Source organism: Heterodontus francisci, chromosome 15, assembly GCF_036365525.1.
Source record: "Heterodontus francisci isolate sHetFra1 chromosome 15, sHetFra1.hap1, whole genome shotgun sequence".
NCBI classification, from domain to species: Eukaryota; Metazoa; Chordata; class Chondrichthyes; order Heterodontiformes; family Heterodontidae; genus Heterodontus; species Heterodontus francisci.
In genome coordinates, this window is record NC_090385.1 from 85,168,853 (window position 1) to 85,186,317 (window position 17,465).

At 43.4% G+C, this 17,465-nt stretch overlaps 1 protein-coding gene across 1 annotated transcript in view; it reads left to right on the top strand.

The window, feature by feature from the left end:
• LOC137377935 (sodium/hydrogen exchanger 2-like) overlaps positions 1–17,465 on the top strand; it is a 332,862-nt gene that overhangs the window by 58,606 nt on the left and 256,791 nt on the right. Inside the window, exon 3 of the mRNA XM_068048001.1 lies at positions 8,020–8,270. Coding sequence (XP_067904102.1) covers positions 8,020–8,270 — 251 coding nt within the window. The remainder of the gene's footprint in view (positions 1–8,019; positions 8,271–17,465) is intronic.

The window sequence follows — 17,465 nt, forward strand, 5'->3', positions numbered from 1 at the left end:
AGGTTGCAAATACTGCGGAGGACATCACACAAAGGAGAAGGTGGCGTGTCCAGTGTGGGGAGGGCTGTGTTTTCACTGCAAGAAGCTGAATCATTTTGCACACAAGTGTTTGGCTAGAAGGAAGCACAACAAGCAGATATAACTTTAGGAAGGATGTGAGAGTCCTTGAGAGAGTGCAGAGGAGATTTCCCAGAATGGTTTTAGGGATGAGGGATTTTAGCTATAAGGATACATACAGAATATAAAAAACAGCAAAGATTGACTAAAAGATTGCTAAGGAAGGTAAAATTAGAGTACGAGAGAAAGCTAGCTAGAAATATAAAGACAGATAGAGTTTCTATAGATATTTAAAAAAGAAAAGTGTCAACAATGTGCCAAAGACTTGCAGGTGATAGGTAAATTGGCTGTTGTAAATTGCCCCTAGTGTAGGTAGGTGGTAGGGAATATGGGATTACAGTAGGGTTGGTATAAATGGGTGGTTGTTGGTCGGCACAGACTCGGTGGGCCGAAGGGCCTGTTTCAGTGCTGTATCTCTAAATAAATAAATAAATAAATAAATATAGATGGCCACTGGAGAGAGATCAGCTAAAGATTCTGATGAATCACTATACACCATACAACAGGTTGGGTCAGTCAAGTCGATAGGTGATAAATGGTTTGTGACTGTTGGAATGATGACTGACGAAGGAGAATATCAAGTCAACGTAAAGTGCCAGATAGACACCGGTGCATCATGCAACATCATGACCGTCACAGACCTGTGCAAAGTGGCTCAACATGACGATCCAAAAATGAAGCCCTCAAAAGTAAGGTTGAGGCTATATGATAGCACCATACTGGTGCCAAGAGGGCAAGTTACTCTGAGATCCCAGTGCAATGACAAGAACAAAGATCTGGAGTTCCAGATCATAGACAGCAAACAAAATCCACTCATCTCAGCAGAAGCAAGTCTAAAGCTTGGACTGGTAACCCTCAACATGCAAAAAGAGAAAACCCAGGAGATCGTCTATAGGAGCGGGTGTCAGCGCTGGAACAAGAACGCCTTTGCCATTTGCAAGGTGACGCAAGTCATACGAGGAATGAGGAAGGGGAAGATCTGGCAGTCGTCTCCTCAGGCGCCAGAGGTGGAGGCTGTGGGGAAGGAGCTTCTTTGATTCCGCAGAGTGGGCAGACAAAATCAAGGTGTAATGGCAGAAAGCCAAATTTCGTTTTGACAAAACTGCTGAACCATTGCCAGAATTGAGCATTGGAGAGCCAATCAGGGTACAAACCTTCAACACGCTCAACAAGAGTCAGCCGAATTGGCATCTTGGGACCAGTTGTCACCTCGATCGTATGTGGTGGCAATGAAGGACCAGAGATACCATCACAACCACAGGCACACACACACACAACTGGAGAAGCTGTTCCTTCATGGCAGGCGGTAAATCAAGAAGATGAGAACTCACCAACTGCATAGAATACGGAACAACCATCAGCCCCAGAGGTCCACAGCACCCCAACAACAGAAGGGGAACAACAACAGTTACTGCGGCAACAAGTGACAAGGGGACGACACTTGCCGGAGAAGGAAAATCAACCAGAGGAACAACCAACGACGACGTGCACGCGCACCATTAAGAGACCAGCATGATTTAATGACCATGTCTGCAATGCATGTGCAGAGACTGATAAGAATGACGAACCACTAATGCATGAGAACAGTTGTGTGCATAGTGGGTAACTTGGGCAACTCACAGTGTCAATGATAATGCATGCACATTTTTTTGTTTTTTGTATGAAAAGGGGAATGTTTAGGGATAGAAATGCAATACTGTACCAATGTGCCTCCTGGCTTGCCATAGTCATGTGACCTCTACCATGAGGTACTTGGACTGGGAGCAGCCATTACAGTCAGTTTCATTAAAGACTCAGTATGCACCAGACTGATGTCCTGTGAGCTCATAACACTCTTAATGGGTAAACACACAAACAGTGGGAAGCATTGAATGAAGCATTTGGTACAATATAAGATAAGTACATACCCCTCAAAGACAAAAGCTTCACTTGTGTAGTGAACCAACCGTGGTCAACAAATGAGGTAAGAGACAGTATCAAGCTAAAAGAAACAGCTTATACAAAGACAAGAAAAGGCAGAAATCTAGCAGACCAAGAAAGCTGTAAACAGCAATAAAGAGATAAAAAGTAAGTAATAAAAGGTGCAAAAAGGATATAACAAAAACTTGCAAGGGATACTAAAGCTAGGAATAAAAGTTTTCATAAATATATTTGAGAGCAGTAAATGGGCATGTGGGCTAATTGAAGACACACACAGGTGATACTGTAATCACAGTAGAATTGAAGCACAGATGAACCATGATGGAACAGGCTGGAGGGGCTGAATATTCCTATGTCTCATCTCACTTACAGAAAATGATTCCTTAACTCACGTTCTCAAGAATGCCTGGTGGCCAGGGTGCTGTCAATGCCCTTAAGAGAGGAAGAAAGAAGCGAAGAACAATTGGCAGAAAATCTGATCTGTGAAAATAAATGAATGTAGAGCCGTCGTTCACTGTCTGAAAGACAACATAGAAAAGCCACCTCATCAACATTATTTGAATACTGAAAAATCATTTGCTGGCTACTGGCAAAAATGCCATCGTCAATGACTAAATATTAAATATTAAAAGCCATAGGCACATTTTAATACCAATCCGCCACAATACCCTGGCAGCATATATAAAAGAATTTTATGTTGTACACCATAATCTTTTATTTGTGTCGATGCATTTTGCTCCCAATGGAGTTCAGTTGGCTTGCTCTAGGCTGCAACTCAGTTTGTAATGAAGAACCATTTTGGAAGTCTTTGATTTCTGTGTTAGTCTATTGACTGTTTCATAGGCTGACAATGTAAAATGGCTCAGGAGGGTTATTCTTTATTGATTTTAAAATGGTTTCTGGCTACTGCTGGCATATCATATTGCAGCTCCAGACTTCCAGAGAGATTTCCGGTGGAACAAGACTGTTTTATTTTTATCAATTGGGTCAGCATCCCCAGAGTTTCAGATCTAATCTGCAGGTTTTGTGTCATCCGTGTTAGGGAATTATAAGATTTGGAATGTCATCTTCAGACCAATGACAACTTGCCACTGTCATCAAGAGCTACACCTGTGAACACTTTCTATATTAAGACCCAGGCTAAGAGTGTAGAACAGGCAGGAATATCTGTCACTTATACCATCTAATAGCCCAAGCCACCACTGGTTTGCCTTGAGAGGATAGCCCAATGTGTCAACTTCTTAATAATCTTGCAGCAGCAGCAAAGAAGCAAACAGACTTTTTTTTTAGCTTTTAGACTATCCCATTTCATTTGTAATACACATGTACACATGGATGCACCAGCTGAGAACACACACATTGAGGCCAGCACTTCTGTTCCATGAATATACTCTTGGCACATCATTAGCAGGGTAGCTCTCAGTTACCCAAGCAGCACCCTTGCATCTTTTTTTTATCCTTGCCAATTCTGGATTAGGCAGAGAGGGATGGAGGAAGAGAACTGACTAATGGTCAGCCTCTTGGGAAAATATTAAAGAAATACAACAGCGATAAAAAAGGCACTTTTATTTCCAAACCCAGCACAGTGATGAAGCAGGCATGGAAATGTATCATTGTGTCAATTGCTTGTGATGTTACTGATTGCTGTTCTTTTGCCTGCTCCTAAAACACTTGTAAATTGTTCCTTGGAGATAATGGCAGAGAAATTCATTGTAGGCACTAGTGCAAAGCAGATGATGGCAAATCAAAAGTCCATTTTATAATCCATTGACATTGATGGAATAGAAAAATGGGTGGAGTGTAAAGCTGGCTGATGACTCACAATCACCTGCATTGCACTGCCTCCTGATACAAACTTCAGCCACAATGTCCCCTTCCGGCACAGTGCTCTCTTGCAGTGCTAGAAGCTATGGTCTGAACTATGGTTGACGACTGAACCAAACTTGAACAAACCATGTATAGAGGTATACAAGGCCACACTCCAACAGTGGTAATAATGATGTACTCATAGGCATTTTTAAAATGACAATTCAATTGGACGGGTCTCTGGATGATTGTGTGACTATTGCTTTTTGCATCTTTCATAAAAGGAAACTTCATGCTATTAGTCTCTGAAGGTGACAATGCCCATTATTGGAGGCCATGCCTTCAGCTGTCTCATCCCAAATTCTGGAACTCCCTTCCTAAATCTCTCCTCCTTTATGACAATCCTTAAAACTTACCTCTTTTATCAAGCTTTTGGTCATCTGTCCTATTATCTCCTTCTGTGACTCAATGCCACATTTTGTCTGAAATACGTTCCTGTGAAGATCCTTGAGATGTTTTACTATGTTAAAGGTGGTATTTAAGTGCAAGTTTTTGTTGTTGACACGTATGGCCATCAATGGCACATTGCATTCTTTATTAAAAAGCATCCCTATGAACGGAGAGATCATCTCCTTTAGACCTGGATACCCTTCTGAGAAAGACTGCAATTTCTGGTTAAATTGTTAATAGGTACATTTCCCTGGGGTTGTTATGCACAAGTTTACTGCATTTGGATGTGTAACAGAGTTACCCGACAGGAGGCTATTTAGCTACTAATGTGTCGGAAAAGATCATTGTTGCAGATGTGTCACCATTTGTTTGCTTTGTCATTCCCATCCATGGATTTGTATTGTATGAAGTTAACTGAAGCAAAATTCTGTGCACCCGTCATTTTATTTGGTTAAAAATACTGAAAGTATTACAATTAGCCCTGTGTTTACAAAAATGAAGAAATGATCCCTAGATGTTGACTGTTAAAATGAACAACGTGCCTGCTGGAAGGCTCCTTAAGATTTCTGTTTCCCTCAGCCATTTATTGTAGTTGGCTCACACGCCACAAGTCTCAGTTTCAACGCTGCTCCCTTGAATGTTATAACCTTATTTCCTCCCTGGTTAATTCTTCCATGAAGTTAAAATAAATGCTAAAATTGAAAATTCACTGACATCAGGGACCAAATATTAAAAATATATAATTGAGGTGGATCTTGTTGCCTTGCCAGCTGATTTGAATATAAGGACTAGAATGTAGCCCTGCATTGAAAAATGGTGCGGCCCATAACCTTAGAAAAAATATTGAGACACCTCATTAACTATGGCCTGCTGGGGGTCTGATTACATTTATGAAATGCATAAGGCATTCTCCGAGCTCAGTGTGTTCTCATTAAGAGTATTCATAGGAATACAGACATTGTACCTTGGAAATTCAAACCTCCTCTTTGGATACTTATTTGCTAGCTTATTTTTTGAGTTATAAAGAAAGTTTGCAACATTTCCTGCCTACATAGACAAGGTTTGAAGGTACACCATTCCCTTCAAACCTTTCAACCTTCTTAGGATGTAGACGTCGCTGGCAAGACCAGCATTTATTGCCCAATCTGATGACTCATTCTGGTAGCAGGTTGTGTTGACTTGCTGTGAGCTTGATGTCACAATGTGTTTCATTTCTTAATCACATGACCTATGAAAGATCATTGGTTGATAATGTGAGGGAGATTGACCATTTAGTAGGGTTCCAATTTGTCCTTGTATTGACATGGATTCATGTCACTTCTAAAGTTGGCGTTGCATCATTTCAGTGTTTTATCCCTGGCTTCAGTATAACTTTAGTTATGACCTTGACAGGCTACCAGTCCTACATTTAATCTACTCCACTTCACGGGAGTGAAATTTATGACTCAGTCTCCATCTGCTCATGAATACTAATCTGTTCCCCTCACAGTTCGATTAAAAACATTTCAGAAATTTTAACCAAACTTGACAGAAGGCTTTCTTTAACCAAACAGTTGCTTGCTTTTGAAAACCAACACATTTAGAGCATCATCATCCTGATCACATCACTGAAGCAGGAAAAAAGCGATGGGTTACATCGGTAACTGCCAATGAAGTGAAAATCATTCCCTCTTGCCTTGTTTGAGGGGCTTATGTGATTCACAACCTGACTTAGAGATGCCACAAGGATGACTTTCTCTGCTGTTCCCCAGCAGCATAGCTGGACCTCGTTTATTATGAAGGCTTCCTGGATTAAGGTTGCTACATTTTGTGCCAATTTGTTTTGAATTATGCACAAATTTTTACTGCTTATTTGTGGTCACTAGGAACTGGGCTGAGGCAGTCCAAATTCATGTTGTGTAGACTATCATAAGCAGCAATCAGACTTCCATCGGTCCAAATCCTTAAGCACTTTCAGAAGACTAATTGCTGCAGTGAAACGGTGTTGATTTTCAATACAGTAACCGAGGGGAAAAAAATAATGCCATCAGCATATTTAATCAAGTAACACAGCACAATCTGTATTAACCAAACATGTTGAACAAGACAAATGGAGAGCGCTCCATTAAATACACAAGAATGGTCTAATAGGCTCTATTCACAACAGGTAGGCGTACCTGTATTGAATGAACGTGATAAAACACAGATGCCTAATGTCACCAGGCCTTTCAGAATATGTGCGTCTGCTTGCTGGGAATTGTAAACTGAATACTCAGCTGGAAGCTAATATGAAATTGCAACTCTCAGTGTTTAAAACAATATCAAAAACCAGTATTATTCTAGGGAAAAACAAAACATACATTATAGATTCATGCCTATTTTTTAGTTCTGAGTCTGACCACTACATCAAGCAAAAACTGGAGAGAGGGGAATAAGTTTGGAACACAGGAATTCCTGGAGAAGAATAGACCAAGGTCCATTTATTTCACCTTATGTCATCCTAGTAGTCGCATGATGCAACAATAATGGAGTTCTTGACTAATTGTAGCAATCAATCTGTATCAATTAGTTCACAACAGAACCAGAGTGTTTGGCTGCAAGCTTTAAAATCAAATTAAAAGAGCAGAGGTAAATTCTACAATTTTTACAAATTTCACAAATTGGAAAGTATAAAGTTGTGAGGCTGGAAATGACTTGCTGATATTGACCGACACTTGCGTTTACGTGATCTCTATCTGGCTACTATTGCAATGGTGTCATTAGCCTGTTAATTTGAAATGCTAAAGAAGAAGATAGGGAATAGACATACAAGTGCATTAAAGGAGACCATTCACTAATCCAGGAGTCACAGAGTTATACGGCACAGAAACAGGCCCTTCGGCTCATCGTGTCCATGCTGGCCATCAAGCACCTAACTATTCTAATCCCACTTTCCAGCACTTGGCCCTTAGCCTTGTATGCTATGGCGTTTCAAGTGCTCATCTAAATACTTCTTAAATGTTGTGAAGGTTCCTGCTTCTACCACCTCTTCAGGCAGTGTGTTCCAGATTCCAACCACCCTCTGGGTGAAAAAAATTTTCCTCAAATCCCCTCTAAACCTCCTGCCCCTCATTATTGACACCTCCGCTAAGGGAAAAGGTTTCTTTCTATCTAACCTATCAATGCTCCTCATAATTTTGTTTACCTCAATCATGTCCCCCCTCAGCCTTCTCTGCTCTAAGGAAAACAACCCTAGCCTTTTCAGTCTCTCTTCACAGCTGAAATGCTCCAGCCCAGGCAACATCTTGGTGAATCTCCTCTGCACCCTCTCCAGTGCAATTACATCCTTCCTATAGTGTGGTGCCCAGAACTATACACAGTACTCCAGCTGTGGCCTACCTAGCATTTTAGTCCCAGAGTCCCTAAGCAGGGAGCATTGGTCACAGATTCAGCACTATAGTGTTGTAGGCCCACCTGCAACCTGCGCTCCCTATGGGTGAAGCTTCCTGCTGAGAGTGTGTTAGTGCATTTACCTTTGAGTGTTCCTTATCCGATATCGTGAACAGTATTTTGCAGCCTGCATTATTTTAAGCCAGTCCTCTTAGTAGGTGGTCTTTACTGAAGTTTCTTTCAGAACATTCTCTGAATTTGTTAATTCCTCCATAAACACGCTCAATTTTTCCTCAAAAGGTACATTGAATCCTGGAAAAAAATGTCAGTAAAAATGTTACCTTTCCATAATATTCCTTTTTGTTTTTCTTCTTGCAGGTTTTATACAAGCTGTTTAAGACTTTCTGCACCATGTCCTCAGTTGGGGTGTCAGATGTTTTGGTTGGAATTATTAAGTTCTTTCTTGTTGGATTCGGAGGTTTACTGGTGGGCGTTACTTATGGAATCATTGCAGCCCTCACTACTCGCTTCACAGAGAATATCCGTGTGATTGAACCTCTCTTCGTATTCCTATACAGTTATTTGTCATATCTGACTGCTGAAATGTTCCAATTCTCTGGCATTGTGGCGTAAGTATTGAACCTATTAATGCTTTAATCACGGGTTAACAAACCACCTAATTGTTGTGTGAAGTTTCAAAATCTTTTGACAGAACTTCTAATGTCATGGCAACAACATTGACACGCTCTTCATGGAATCTAAGTGTTGGATATCTTGACTAAGAATAATCAGCATGTGGCTGTAAGTTGTTGGATTTCTCAACGACAATAGCTTGCAGTTGTATCGTATCTTTAAAAATATCCCAAGTACTTCCCAGAGGTTTGAGGGAAATAAACACAGAGGCAAAGGAGGAGAGATTAGGAAGGATGGCCAAAAGCTTGGTCCAAGGGGTAGACCTCACAAAGGGTTTTAAAGGAGGAAATGGAGGTAGAGAGACAAGAGAGGTTCAGGAAACTAGGGCACATAAGTGGACAGCGTGGGCCTTTCACAGGATCAAAGAACCCAGTGAGGGATGTCCCGCCCGCTGAGTGCTGCTGGCCAATCAGAGATCTTTAACTGAGCAGCTCCACTGCAGAGGTGGTGGCTGCTGCCGGAGGAACACCCACCCGGGGCTGAGAAGTGGCGCTGGACCCAGGCCACGGGTAGGTCTGGTGGGATGGGGATCACGGAGAAGGGGGTTGTATAGGGGTTCGACAGCAAGGGCAGTGGGGTGGCCCTCATGGGACCTCCCCCCTTCCCAATGCCGTGTCCCTCATTCAGGCACTGTGCCTTTTAATGAAGGATCTTCCCCATCATCCCTCCCCCCCCCCCCCACCCCGCACAGCACCACCCCCCCCCCCCCAACCCCAGAGCCGAGCAAGCAACCCACACAGTTTTTCTTTCCATGCTTCCCGTGCAGCGACAGGCCTGCCCACCACCCTCCCACTCGAATTGATGCTCTCCCTACCTCGAAACCCACTGCGGGGGAGAGCATAAAGTTCACCCCCCAGATAGGTTATTTAGACAACCAGATAGATATACAGGGGAGCAATTAGAAAATAATCCAGTTGTTAGGTTTCAGTCTATATGAGTGAAGCTTGAGTTGTTTCTAACTTTATATGAACCCCAAATTAAAAAATGGCCTTAAAATTATTATACACTGCCATATTAAAAATAATATATTAATTTTATGGAGTTGCTTTGTATATTTTTAGGGTTTTATTAACATACTGCCTTTCAGTGAGTGCAGGTACATCTGTGTTAATGATTTGAAACTCATTACAGTATCATGAAATTCCATGCCCTGCTCATACATATTATTCAGTATTTTGCTGACCTAAGCGTTAATATATTCAGCTATAGGTTAAAATATTGCTAATGTAGATTAATAAATAATGCAGCATTTTCCTTTGCTATCAGTGATATGTATTATACAAGACTTGCTCATGAACAATAAAATTATATAAAGGGGGTGATTTTGGCTTGATACTTTAGGTGCAAAAGAGCATTTGATATGGCTAAGATGTGGTCTTAAGCTGAAACGCCACATTAACCTGCATTTATTGCAAGCGTCATCTTGGTAAAGGAGTTAAAGTGCATTAGGAACGGCTGCCCAGAGCATCATTAGGAGCTGATTAACAATTAAATTGCCTGCTAGAGCTCATTAAAGGCACTGCACGCCATTTTGGTGGGTAGTGTTTCAAATAACCATCTCTTCCAACAGCGACCAGCTGAATAGGAATAAACAAGTTATTGCCGAGGAATTCGAGTACTACTTAAAGATATGCTCAGTTTTCAGTATTCACTTGCTGATTAAGATCGACTAACTACATTGCATTTGGAAAGGACTTTTGAGACACATCAGGAAATCTTCTGCGATACTTTATGTCAAGGTGTCACCAACACTGTCAACATTTTTCCTGGAAATTCTCTCAGAACTTAAGAAGAGTGAGCGCTGTGCTGCTCTTCCTTATTGCATACCTTATAGGAGTCACCAGGAGAAAGGGAGTGCTTGATCATCGGCCTCCTGCTAGGGGTCCGCCTTGATCTGCATGAGGAATTGGAGGAGGAGATGAGGCCAAGCAGAGGAGCACAATCTGCTGGAGGAAAGAGATACAGGAATGTGAGGAGGGCTCTCAGCAGGAGGCCCTATACACCCAGGGCCTTCAGAGAGCACTACTCCTACATCCACATAACCCAAGGAGGCTGCACTTCACCAAGGAGGTTGTCACAGAGATCAGTGGTCTCATAAATTGAAGACTCAGACATCACAGCATAGCTTGAGCTACATTGCCCGTGGCAGTCAAGGTCACAGTAGCAGTTAATTTTTTGATGCCGTTGGAACCTTCCAGGCTGTCACAGGTGATATAAATCACACTTCACAATCCTCTAAAATAAAAGCAAAATACTGCAGATGCTGGAAATCTGAAATAAAAACAGAAAATTCTGGAAATACTCAGCAGGTCTGGCAGCATCTGTGGAGAGAGAAGCAGAGTTAATGTTTCAGGTCTGTGACCTTTCATCAGAACTGGCAAAGGTTAGAAATAGAACCATAGAAAAGTTACAGCACAGAAAGAGGCCATTCAGCCCATTGTGTCTGCGCCAGCTGAATAAATCTACCTGCCCATTCTAATCCCACCTTCCAGCACCTGGTCAGTAGCCTTGCAGGTTACAGCACTTCAGGTGCATGTCCAGGTACGTTTTAAATGAGTTGAGGGTTTCTGCCTCCACCACCAATCTGGGCAGCGAATTCCAGATACCCACCACCCTCTGGGTGAAAATGTATTTCCTCATGTCCCCTCTAATTCTTCTACCAATCACCTTAAATCTGTGCCCCCTGGTAATTGACCTCTCCGCTAGAGGAAACAGGTCCTTCCAGTCTATCTAGGCTCTTCATAATTTTGTACACCTCAATTAAGTCACCGCTCAGCCTCCTCTCTTCTAAGGAAAACAACCCCAGCCTATCCAGTCTTTCCTCATAGCTGCAATTTTCCAGCCCTGGCAACATCCTTGTAAATCTCCTCTGTGTTTAGATAGGCATTATGGTCGGCATGGATGCGGTGGGCAGAAGGGCCTGTTTCTATGCTGTATGACTCTCTCCAGAGCAATTATGTCCTTTCTGTAATGCGGTGATCAGAACTGGACACAATACTCCAGCTGTGGCCGAATCACTGTTTTATATAGTTCCGATATTACATCCCTGCTTTTGTATTCTATACCTCAGCCAATAAAGGAAAGCACTCCATATGCCTTCCTCACCACTTTATTGACCTGTCCTGCCACCTTCAGGGACCTGTGGACATACATTCTAAGGTTTCTCATTTCCTCTACCCCTCTCAATATCCTCCCATTTATTATGTGTGCCCTTGCTTTGTTTTCCCTCCCCAAATGCATTACCTCACACTTCTCCGGATTGAATTCCATTTGCCACTTTTCCGCCCACTCAACCAAACCATTGATATCATTCTGCAGTCTACAGCTATAGTGTCAACTACACAGCCAATTTATGTGTCATCTGCAAATTTCCCAATCATGCCTCCCACATTTAAGTCCAAATCATAAATATATACCACCATTGATTCCCTAGCCAGCGGAAAAGCCCCTGGGAAGGACAGCATTACCCCTGAAATAATCAAGAGTGCCAAGCCTGCTATACTCTCAGCACTACATGAACTGCTATGCCTGTGCTGGGACGAGGGAGCAGTACCCCAGGACATGCGCGATGCCAACATCATCACCCTCTATAAAAACAAAGGTGACCGCGGTGACTGCAACAACTACCGTGGAATCTCCCTGCTCAGCATAGTGGGGAAAGTCTTTGCTCGAGTCGCTCTGAACAGGCTCCAGAAGCTGGCCGAGCGCGTCTACCCTGAGGCACAGTGTGGCTTTCGTGCAGAGAGATCGACTATTGACATGCTGTTCTCCCTTCGTCAGATACAGGAGAAATGCCGTGAACAACAGATGCCCCTCTACATTGCTTTCATTGATCTCACCAAAGCCTTTGACCTCGTCAGCAGACGTGGTCTCTTCAGACTACTAGAAAAGATCGGATGTCCACCAAAGCTACTAAGTATCATCACCTCATTCCATGACAATATGAAAGGCACAATTCAACATGGTGGCTCCTCATCAGAGCCCTTTCCTATCCTGAGTGGTGTGAAACAGGGCTGTGTTCTCGCACCCACACTTTTTGGGATTTTCTTCTCCCTGCTGCTTTCACATGCGTTCAAATCCTCTGAAGAAGGAATTTTCCTCCACACAAGATCAGGGGGCAGGTTGTTCAACCTTGCCCGTCTAAGAGCGAAGTCCAAAGTACGGAAAGTCCTCATCAGAGAACTCCTCTTTGCTGACGATGCTGCTTTAACATCTCACACTGAAGAATGCCTGCAGAGTCTCATCGACAGGTTTGCGTCTGCCTGCAATGAATTTGGCCTAACCATCAGCCTCAAGAAAACGAACATCATGGGGCAGGATGTCAGAAATGCTCCATCCATCAATATTGGCGACCACGCTCTGGAAGTGGTTCAAGAGTTCACCTACCTAGGCTCAACTATCACCAGTAACCTGTCTCTAGATGCAGAAATCAACAAGCGCATGGGTAAGGCTTCCACTGCTATGTCCAGACTGGCCAAGAGAGTGTGGGAAAATGGCGCACTGACACGGAACACAAAAGTCCGAGTGTACCAGGCCTGTGTCCTCAGTACCTTGCTCTACGGCAGCGAGGCCTGGACAACGTATGCCAGCCAAGAGCGACGTCTCAATTCATTCCATCCTCGCTGCCTTCGGAGAATACTTGGCATCAGGTGGCAGGACTATATCTCCAACACAGAAGTCCTTGAAGCGGCCAACACCCCCAGCTTATACACACTACTGAGTCAGCGGCGCTTGAGATGGCTTGGCCATGTGAGCCGCATGGAAGATGGCAGGATCCCCAAAGACACATTGTACAGCGAGCTCGCCACTGGTATCAGACCCACCGGCCGTCCATGTCTCCGTTATAAAGACGTCTGCAAACGCGACATGAAATCGTGTGACATTGATCACAAGTCGTGGGAGTCAGTTGCCAGCATTCGCCAGAGCTGGCGGGCAGCCATAAAGACAGGGCTAAATTGTGGCGAGTCGAAGAGACTTAGTAGTTGGCAGGAAAAAAGACAGAGGCGCAAGGGGAGAGCCAACTGTGCAACAGCCCCAACAAACAAATTTCTCTGCAGCACCTGTGGAAGAGCCTGTCACTCCAGAATTGGCCTTTATAGCCACTCCAGGCGCTGCTTCACAAACCACTGACCACCTCCAGGCGCGTATCCATTGTCTCTCGAGATAAGGAGGCCCAAAAGAAAAAGAATACCACAAAGAGCAAGGGACCTAACACTGAGCCCTGTGGAACGTCACTGGAAACCGCTTTCCATTCGCAAAAACATCCATCAACCACTACCCTTTGTTTCCTGTCACTGAGCCAATTTTGGATCCAATTCACCAAATTCCCCTGTATCCCATGGGTTTTTACTTTTCTGAGTAGTCTGCCATGTGGGACATTGTCAAATGCTTTACTGAAATCCATGTAGACAACATCCATTGCACTACTGTCATCAATCCTCTTTGTTACTTCCTCAAAAAACTCAAGTAAGTTGGTAAGACACAACCTTCCTTTAACAAATCCATGCTGACTATCCCTGATTAATCCGTGCCTTTCTAAGTGACAGTTTATCCCATCTCTCACAATTGATTCTATAATTTGCCCACCACCGAGGTCAGACTGACCAGCCTATAATTATTTGGCCTATCCCTCGCACCCTTTTTAAACAATGGTACAACGTTCACAGACCTCCAATCCTCTGGAACCTTGCCTGTATCTAGTGACGATTTGAAAATGATCCTCAAAGCATCCAATATCTCCTCACTGGTTTCCTTTAACAGCCTGAGATGCAATCCATCTGGCCCTGGTAATTTATCCACTTTCAAGGATGTCAGACCCTCTAGTACTTCCTCCCTCATTATGCTTATCGTATCTAATATTTCACTCTCTTCCTCTTTAACTACAGTGTTTGCATCATCCCTCACCTTTGTGAAGACAGAAACAAAGTACTTATTAAGAACTCTGCCCACATCTTCTGCATCCACGCATAAGTTACCTTGTACGTCTCCAATAGGCTCTACCCTTTCCTTAGTTATCCTCTTGCTCTTAATGTACTGATAACATATCTGCGGGTTTTCCTTGATTTTACCTGCCAATAATTTTTCATGTCCTCTCTTTGCTTTCCTAATTTCCTTTTTTACTTCACCCCTGCACTTTCTATTCTCTTCTAAGCTTTCTAAAGTATTAAGATTTTTGTGACTGTTAAAAGTTTTCTTTTTCTGCTTTGTCTTACCCTGTATGCTTCCAGATAACCGGGGGCTCTAGATTTGGCAGTACCACCCTTTTTCTTCATGGAGACATGTCTACCCTGTGCCCGTCGGATCTCGCTTTTGAATGCCTCCCACTAGTTTGCCACTGATTTTCCTTCAAGTAGCTGTATCCAGTCTACTTTCGCCAGATCACCTCATAGCTTCATAAATTTTGCCTTCCCTAATTTAGAAATTTTACTTCTGTTCTATCCTTGTCCTTTTCCATAATATTGCTAAATCCAACTATTATGGTCACTATTTCCAAAATGGTCACCCACTGTTACTTCATCCACTTGACCAGTTTCATTTCCTAAGACTAAATCTAGAATTGCACCCTCTCCCATTGGGCTTGTAACGTGCTGGCTAAAAAAGTCCTCGAATGCAGTTCAAGAGTTTTGTTCCCTTCACATTGTTTGTATCCCAGTTGATATTAGGGTAGGTGAAATCCCCAACTATTATTGCCCTATTGTTTTTGCACTCAGAAATGTGTCTGCATATTTGTTCTTCTACCTCCCTCTCACTATTTGTGGGTCTATAGTACACTCCCAGTAGTATGGCTGCCCCTTTTTTATTTCTGAGCTCAACCCTTATGGCCCCATTTGATGATTCATTTAGCATAACATCCCTCCTCACAGCTGTAATTGATTATTTAAACAATAATGCTACACCCCCTCCTTTTTTATCCTCCTCTCTATCTTGCCTGAAAACTCTGTATCCAGGGATGTTGCGCTGCCATTTTACCCCTCCTAAAGCCAAGTTGCTGTTACAGCAATGATATCATGCTGCCATGTGTCTATCTGTGCCCTCAGCTCATCGTCTTTATTTGCTATCCTCCTTGCATTTAAATAAATAATTTTCTGCCTCCTTTTCTCTGCTCTGAATTTGTCCTATCTGAAACTTCCCTCAGGTTCCCTCCCCCTGCCAATCTAGTTTAAACCATCCTCAACAGTACTAGCCAACCTTTCTGCAAGGATATTTGTCCTGGTCCTGTTCAGGTATAGACGGTCCAGCTTGTAAAGGTCCCAACTTCCCCAGTACCTGTGCCAATGCCCCAGAAATCTGAAGCCTTCCCTCCTGCACCATCTCTCCAGCCACGCACTCATCTGGTGTATTCTCCGATTTCTATACTCACTAGCACGTGGCCTTGGGAGTAATCTGGAGATTACTACCTTTGAGGTCCTGCATCCTAATTTCTTTCCTAACTCCCTAAACTCAGCCTGCGGGACCTCATCCCTTTTTCTTGCTATATTATTGGTACCAATATGGACCACAACCTCTGGCTGTGCGCCCTCGCCCTCCAGAATGCTCTATAGCCACTCATGGTCACTCCATGACCCTTGCACCAGGGAGCCAACATACCAACCTGGAATCACATCTGTGACCACAGAAACGCCTTTCTGTTCCCCTAACTATAGAATCCCCTACCACTATTGCTCTCCTGTCTTTTCCCCTCCCTCCCTGCCTGGCTGAGCCATCCATGGTGCTCTGGTGATGACTCGCTGCACTTCCCTTTGGAACTCAGAACTGAATACCAGTTAGAAAGTGGGATGCCCTCCGGGGACTCCTGCACTACCTGCCTTGTCCTTCTTGTCTGTCTGGTAGCCACCCAGTCCCTGTCTACCTGCACTCTCTTCAGCTGTGGGGTGACCACCTCCTGAAATGTGCTATCCACAGATCTCTCATCCTCACAAATGCACCTCAGTGACACCAGCTCTTCCTCTAGTTTCAAGATTTGACGCTGGGTCTTTTGCATTTGGTGGCACTTTCTGCACCTGTAGTTGTCCAGGACATGGGTGGGGTCCTGGAGTCCCTACATAGCACAGGATGTGCATTCAACAGGTGTGAGCAGCCCTGCCATGCCTCGCATTATTTATATACTGCACTAAAAATTGAAAGTTAAATAAATACAATAAAATGGTTATAAATAAAACAAACAAATGAGTAACCACCTACCGACTACTGGTATTTTAATTTCTACTTAGCAGATAGACTTAAATGTTCGAGAAAAAATAAAATCAGCAGAAAAAAGATAATGATAAAGTGAGAAAATACCCACCAGATATTCACCAACTAACCCCCTGTGCCCCGCCGCTCTCTCTCCCCTCTCACATTATTTGTAGCTCCGAAGTCTCACCCAGCCAATCACCTACCTGCTTCCCTGTGATGTCACACCTTGATTTTTCTTTCCAATCATGTGCTTTGCTGTTGGAGATGTGGAGATTTGTCTCTGCCGGTGGTTCCCGCACTCTTTTTAAACTCCTCTCTGCCGATGTTTCTCTGCCGCTGTGTCTCTGCCGGTGGTTCCCACTCTCTTTTTAAACTCCTCTCTCCCGATGTTTCTCAGCCGCGGTGTCTCTGCCGATGGTTTTAAGCAAGTGAAGCAGGGGTGGGAAGAGAACAAAAGGGAAGGTGTGTGATAGAACAGAGGGCAGGAGAGATTAAATTATAAAGATGTCATGGGACAAAGGCAAAGGGAGTGCTTATGATGTGGTGAAAGACAAAGCATTAGTGCAGAGAGAGTGTTAATGACAGAATAAGAGACATTTCTGTCCAAAAGAACAAACATGAAAAACCAAGTTTAAGGCAGGCCCATGGTTAAAAAATAAAATAAAATGCAATACAATAAAATAATAATGAAAAAGGGCCAGTCATGCTCTGAAATTATTGAACTCAATGTTCGTGCCGAATAGGAAAATGAGGTGCTGCTCCTCGAGCTTGCATTGATGTTCACTGGAACACTGCAGCAGACCAAGGACAGAAATGTGGGCATGAGAGCAGGGGGGTGATGTTGAAATGGAAAACAACTGAAAGCCCAGGGTCATGCTTGCCGTGCTACTGTCATTAACACTCTCTCTGGACTAATGCTTTGTCTTTCACCACACCATTAGTGTCCCTTTGCCTTG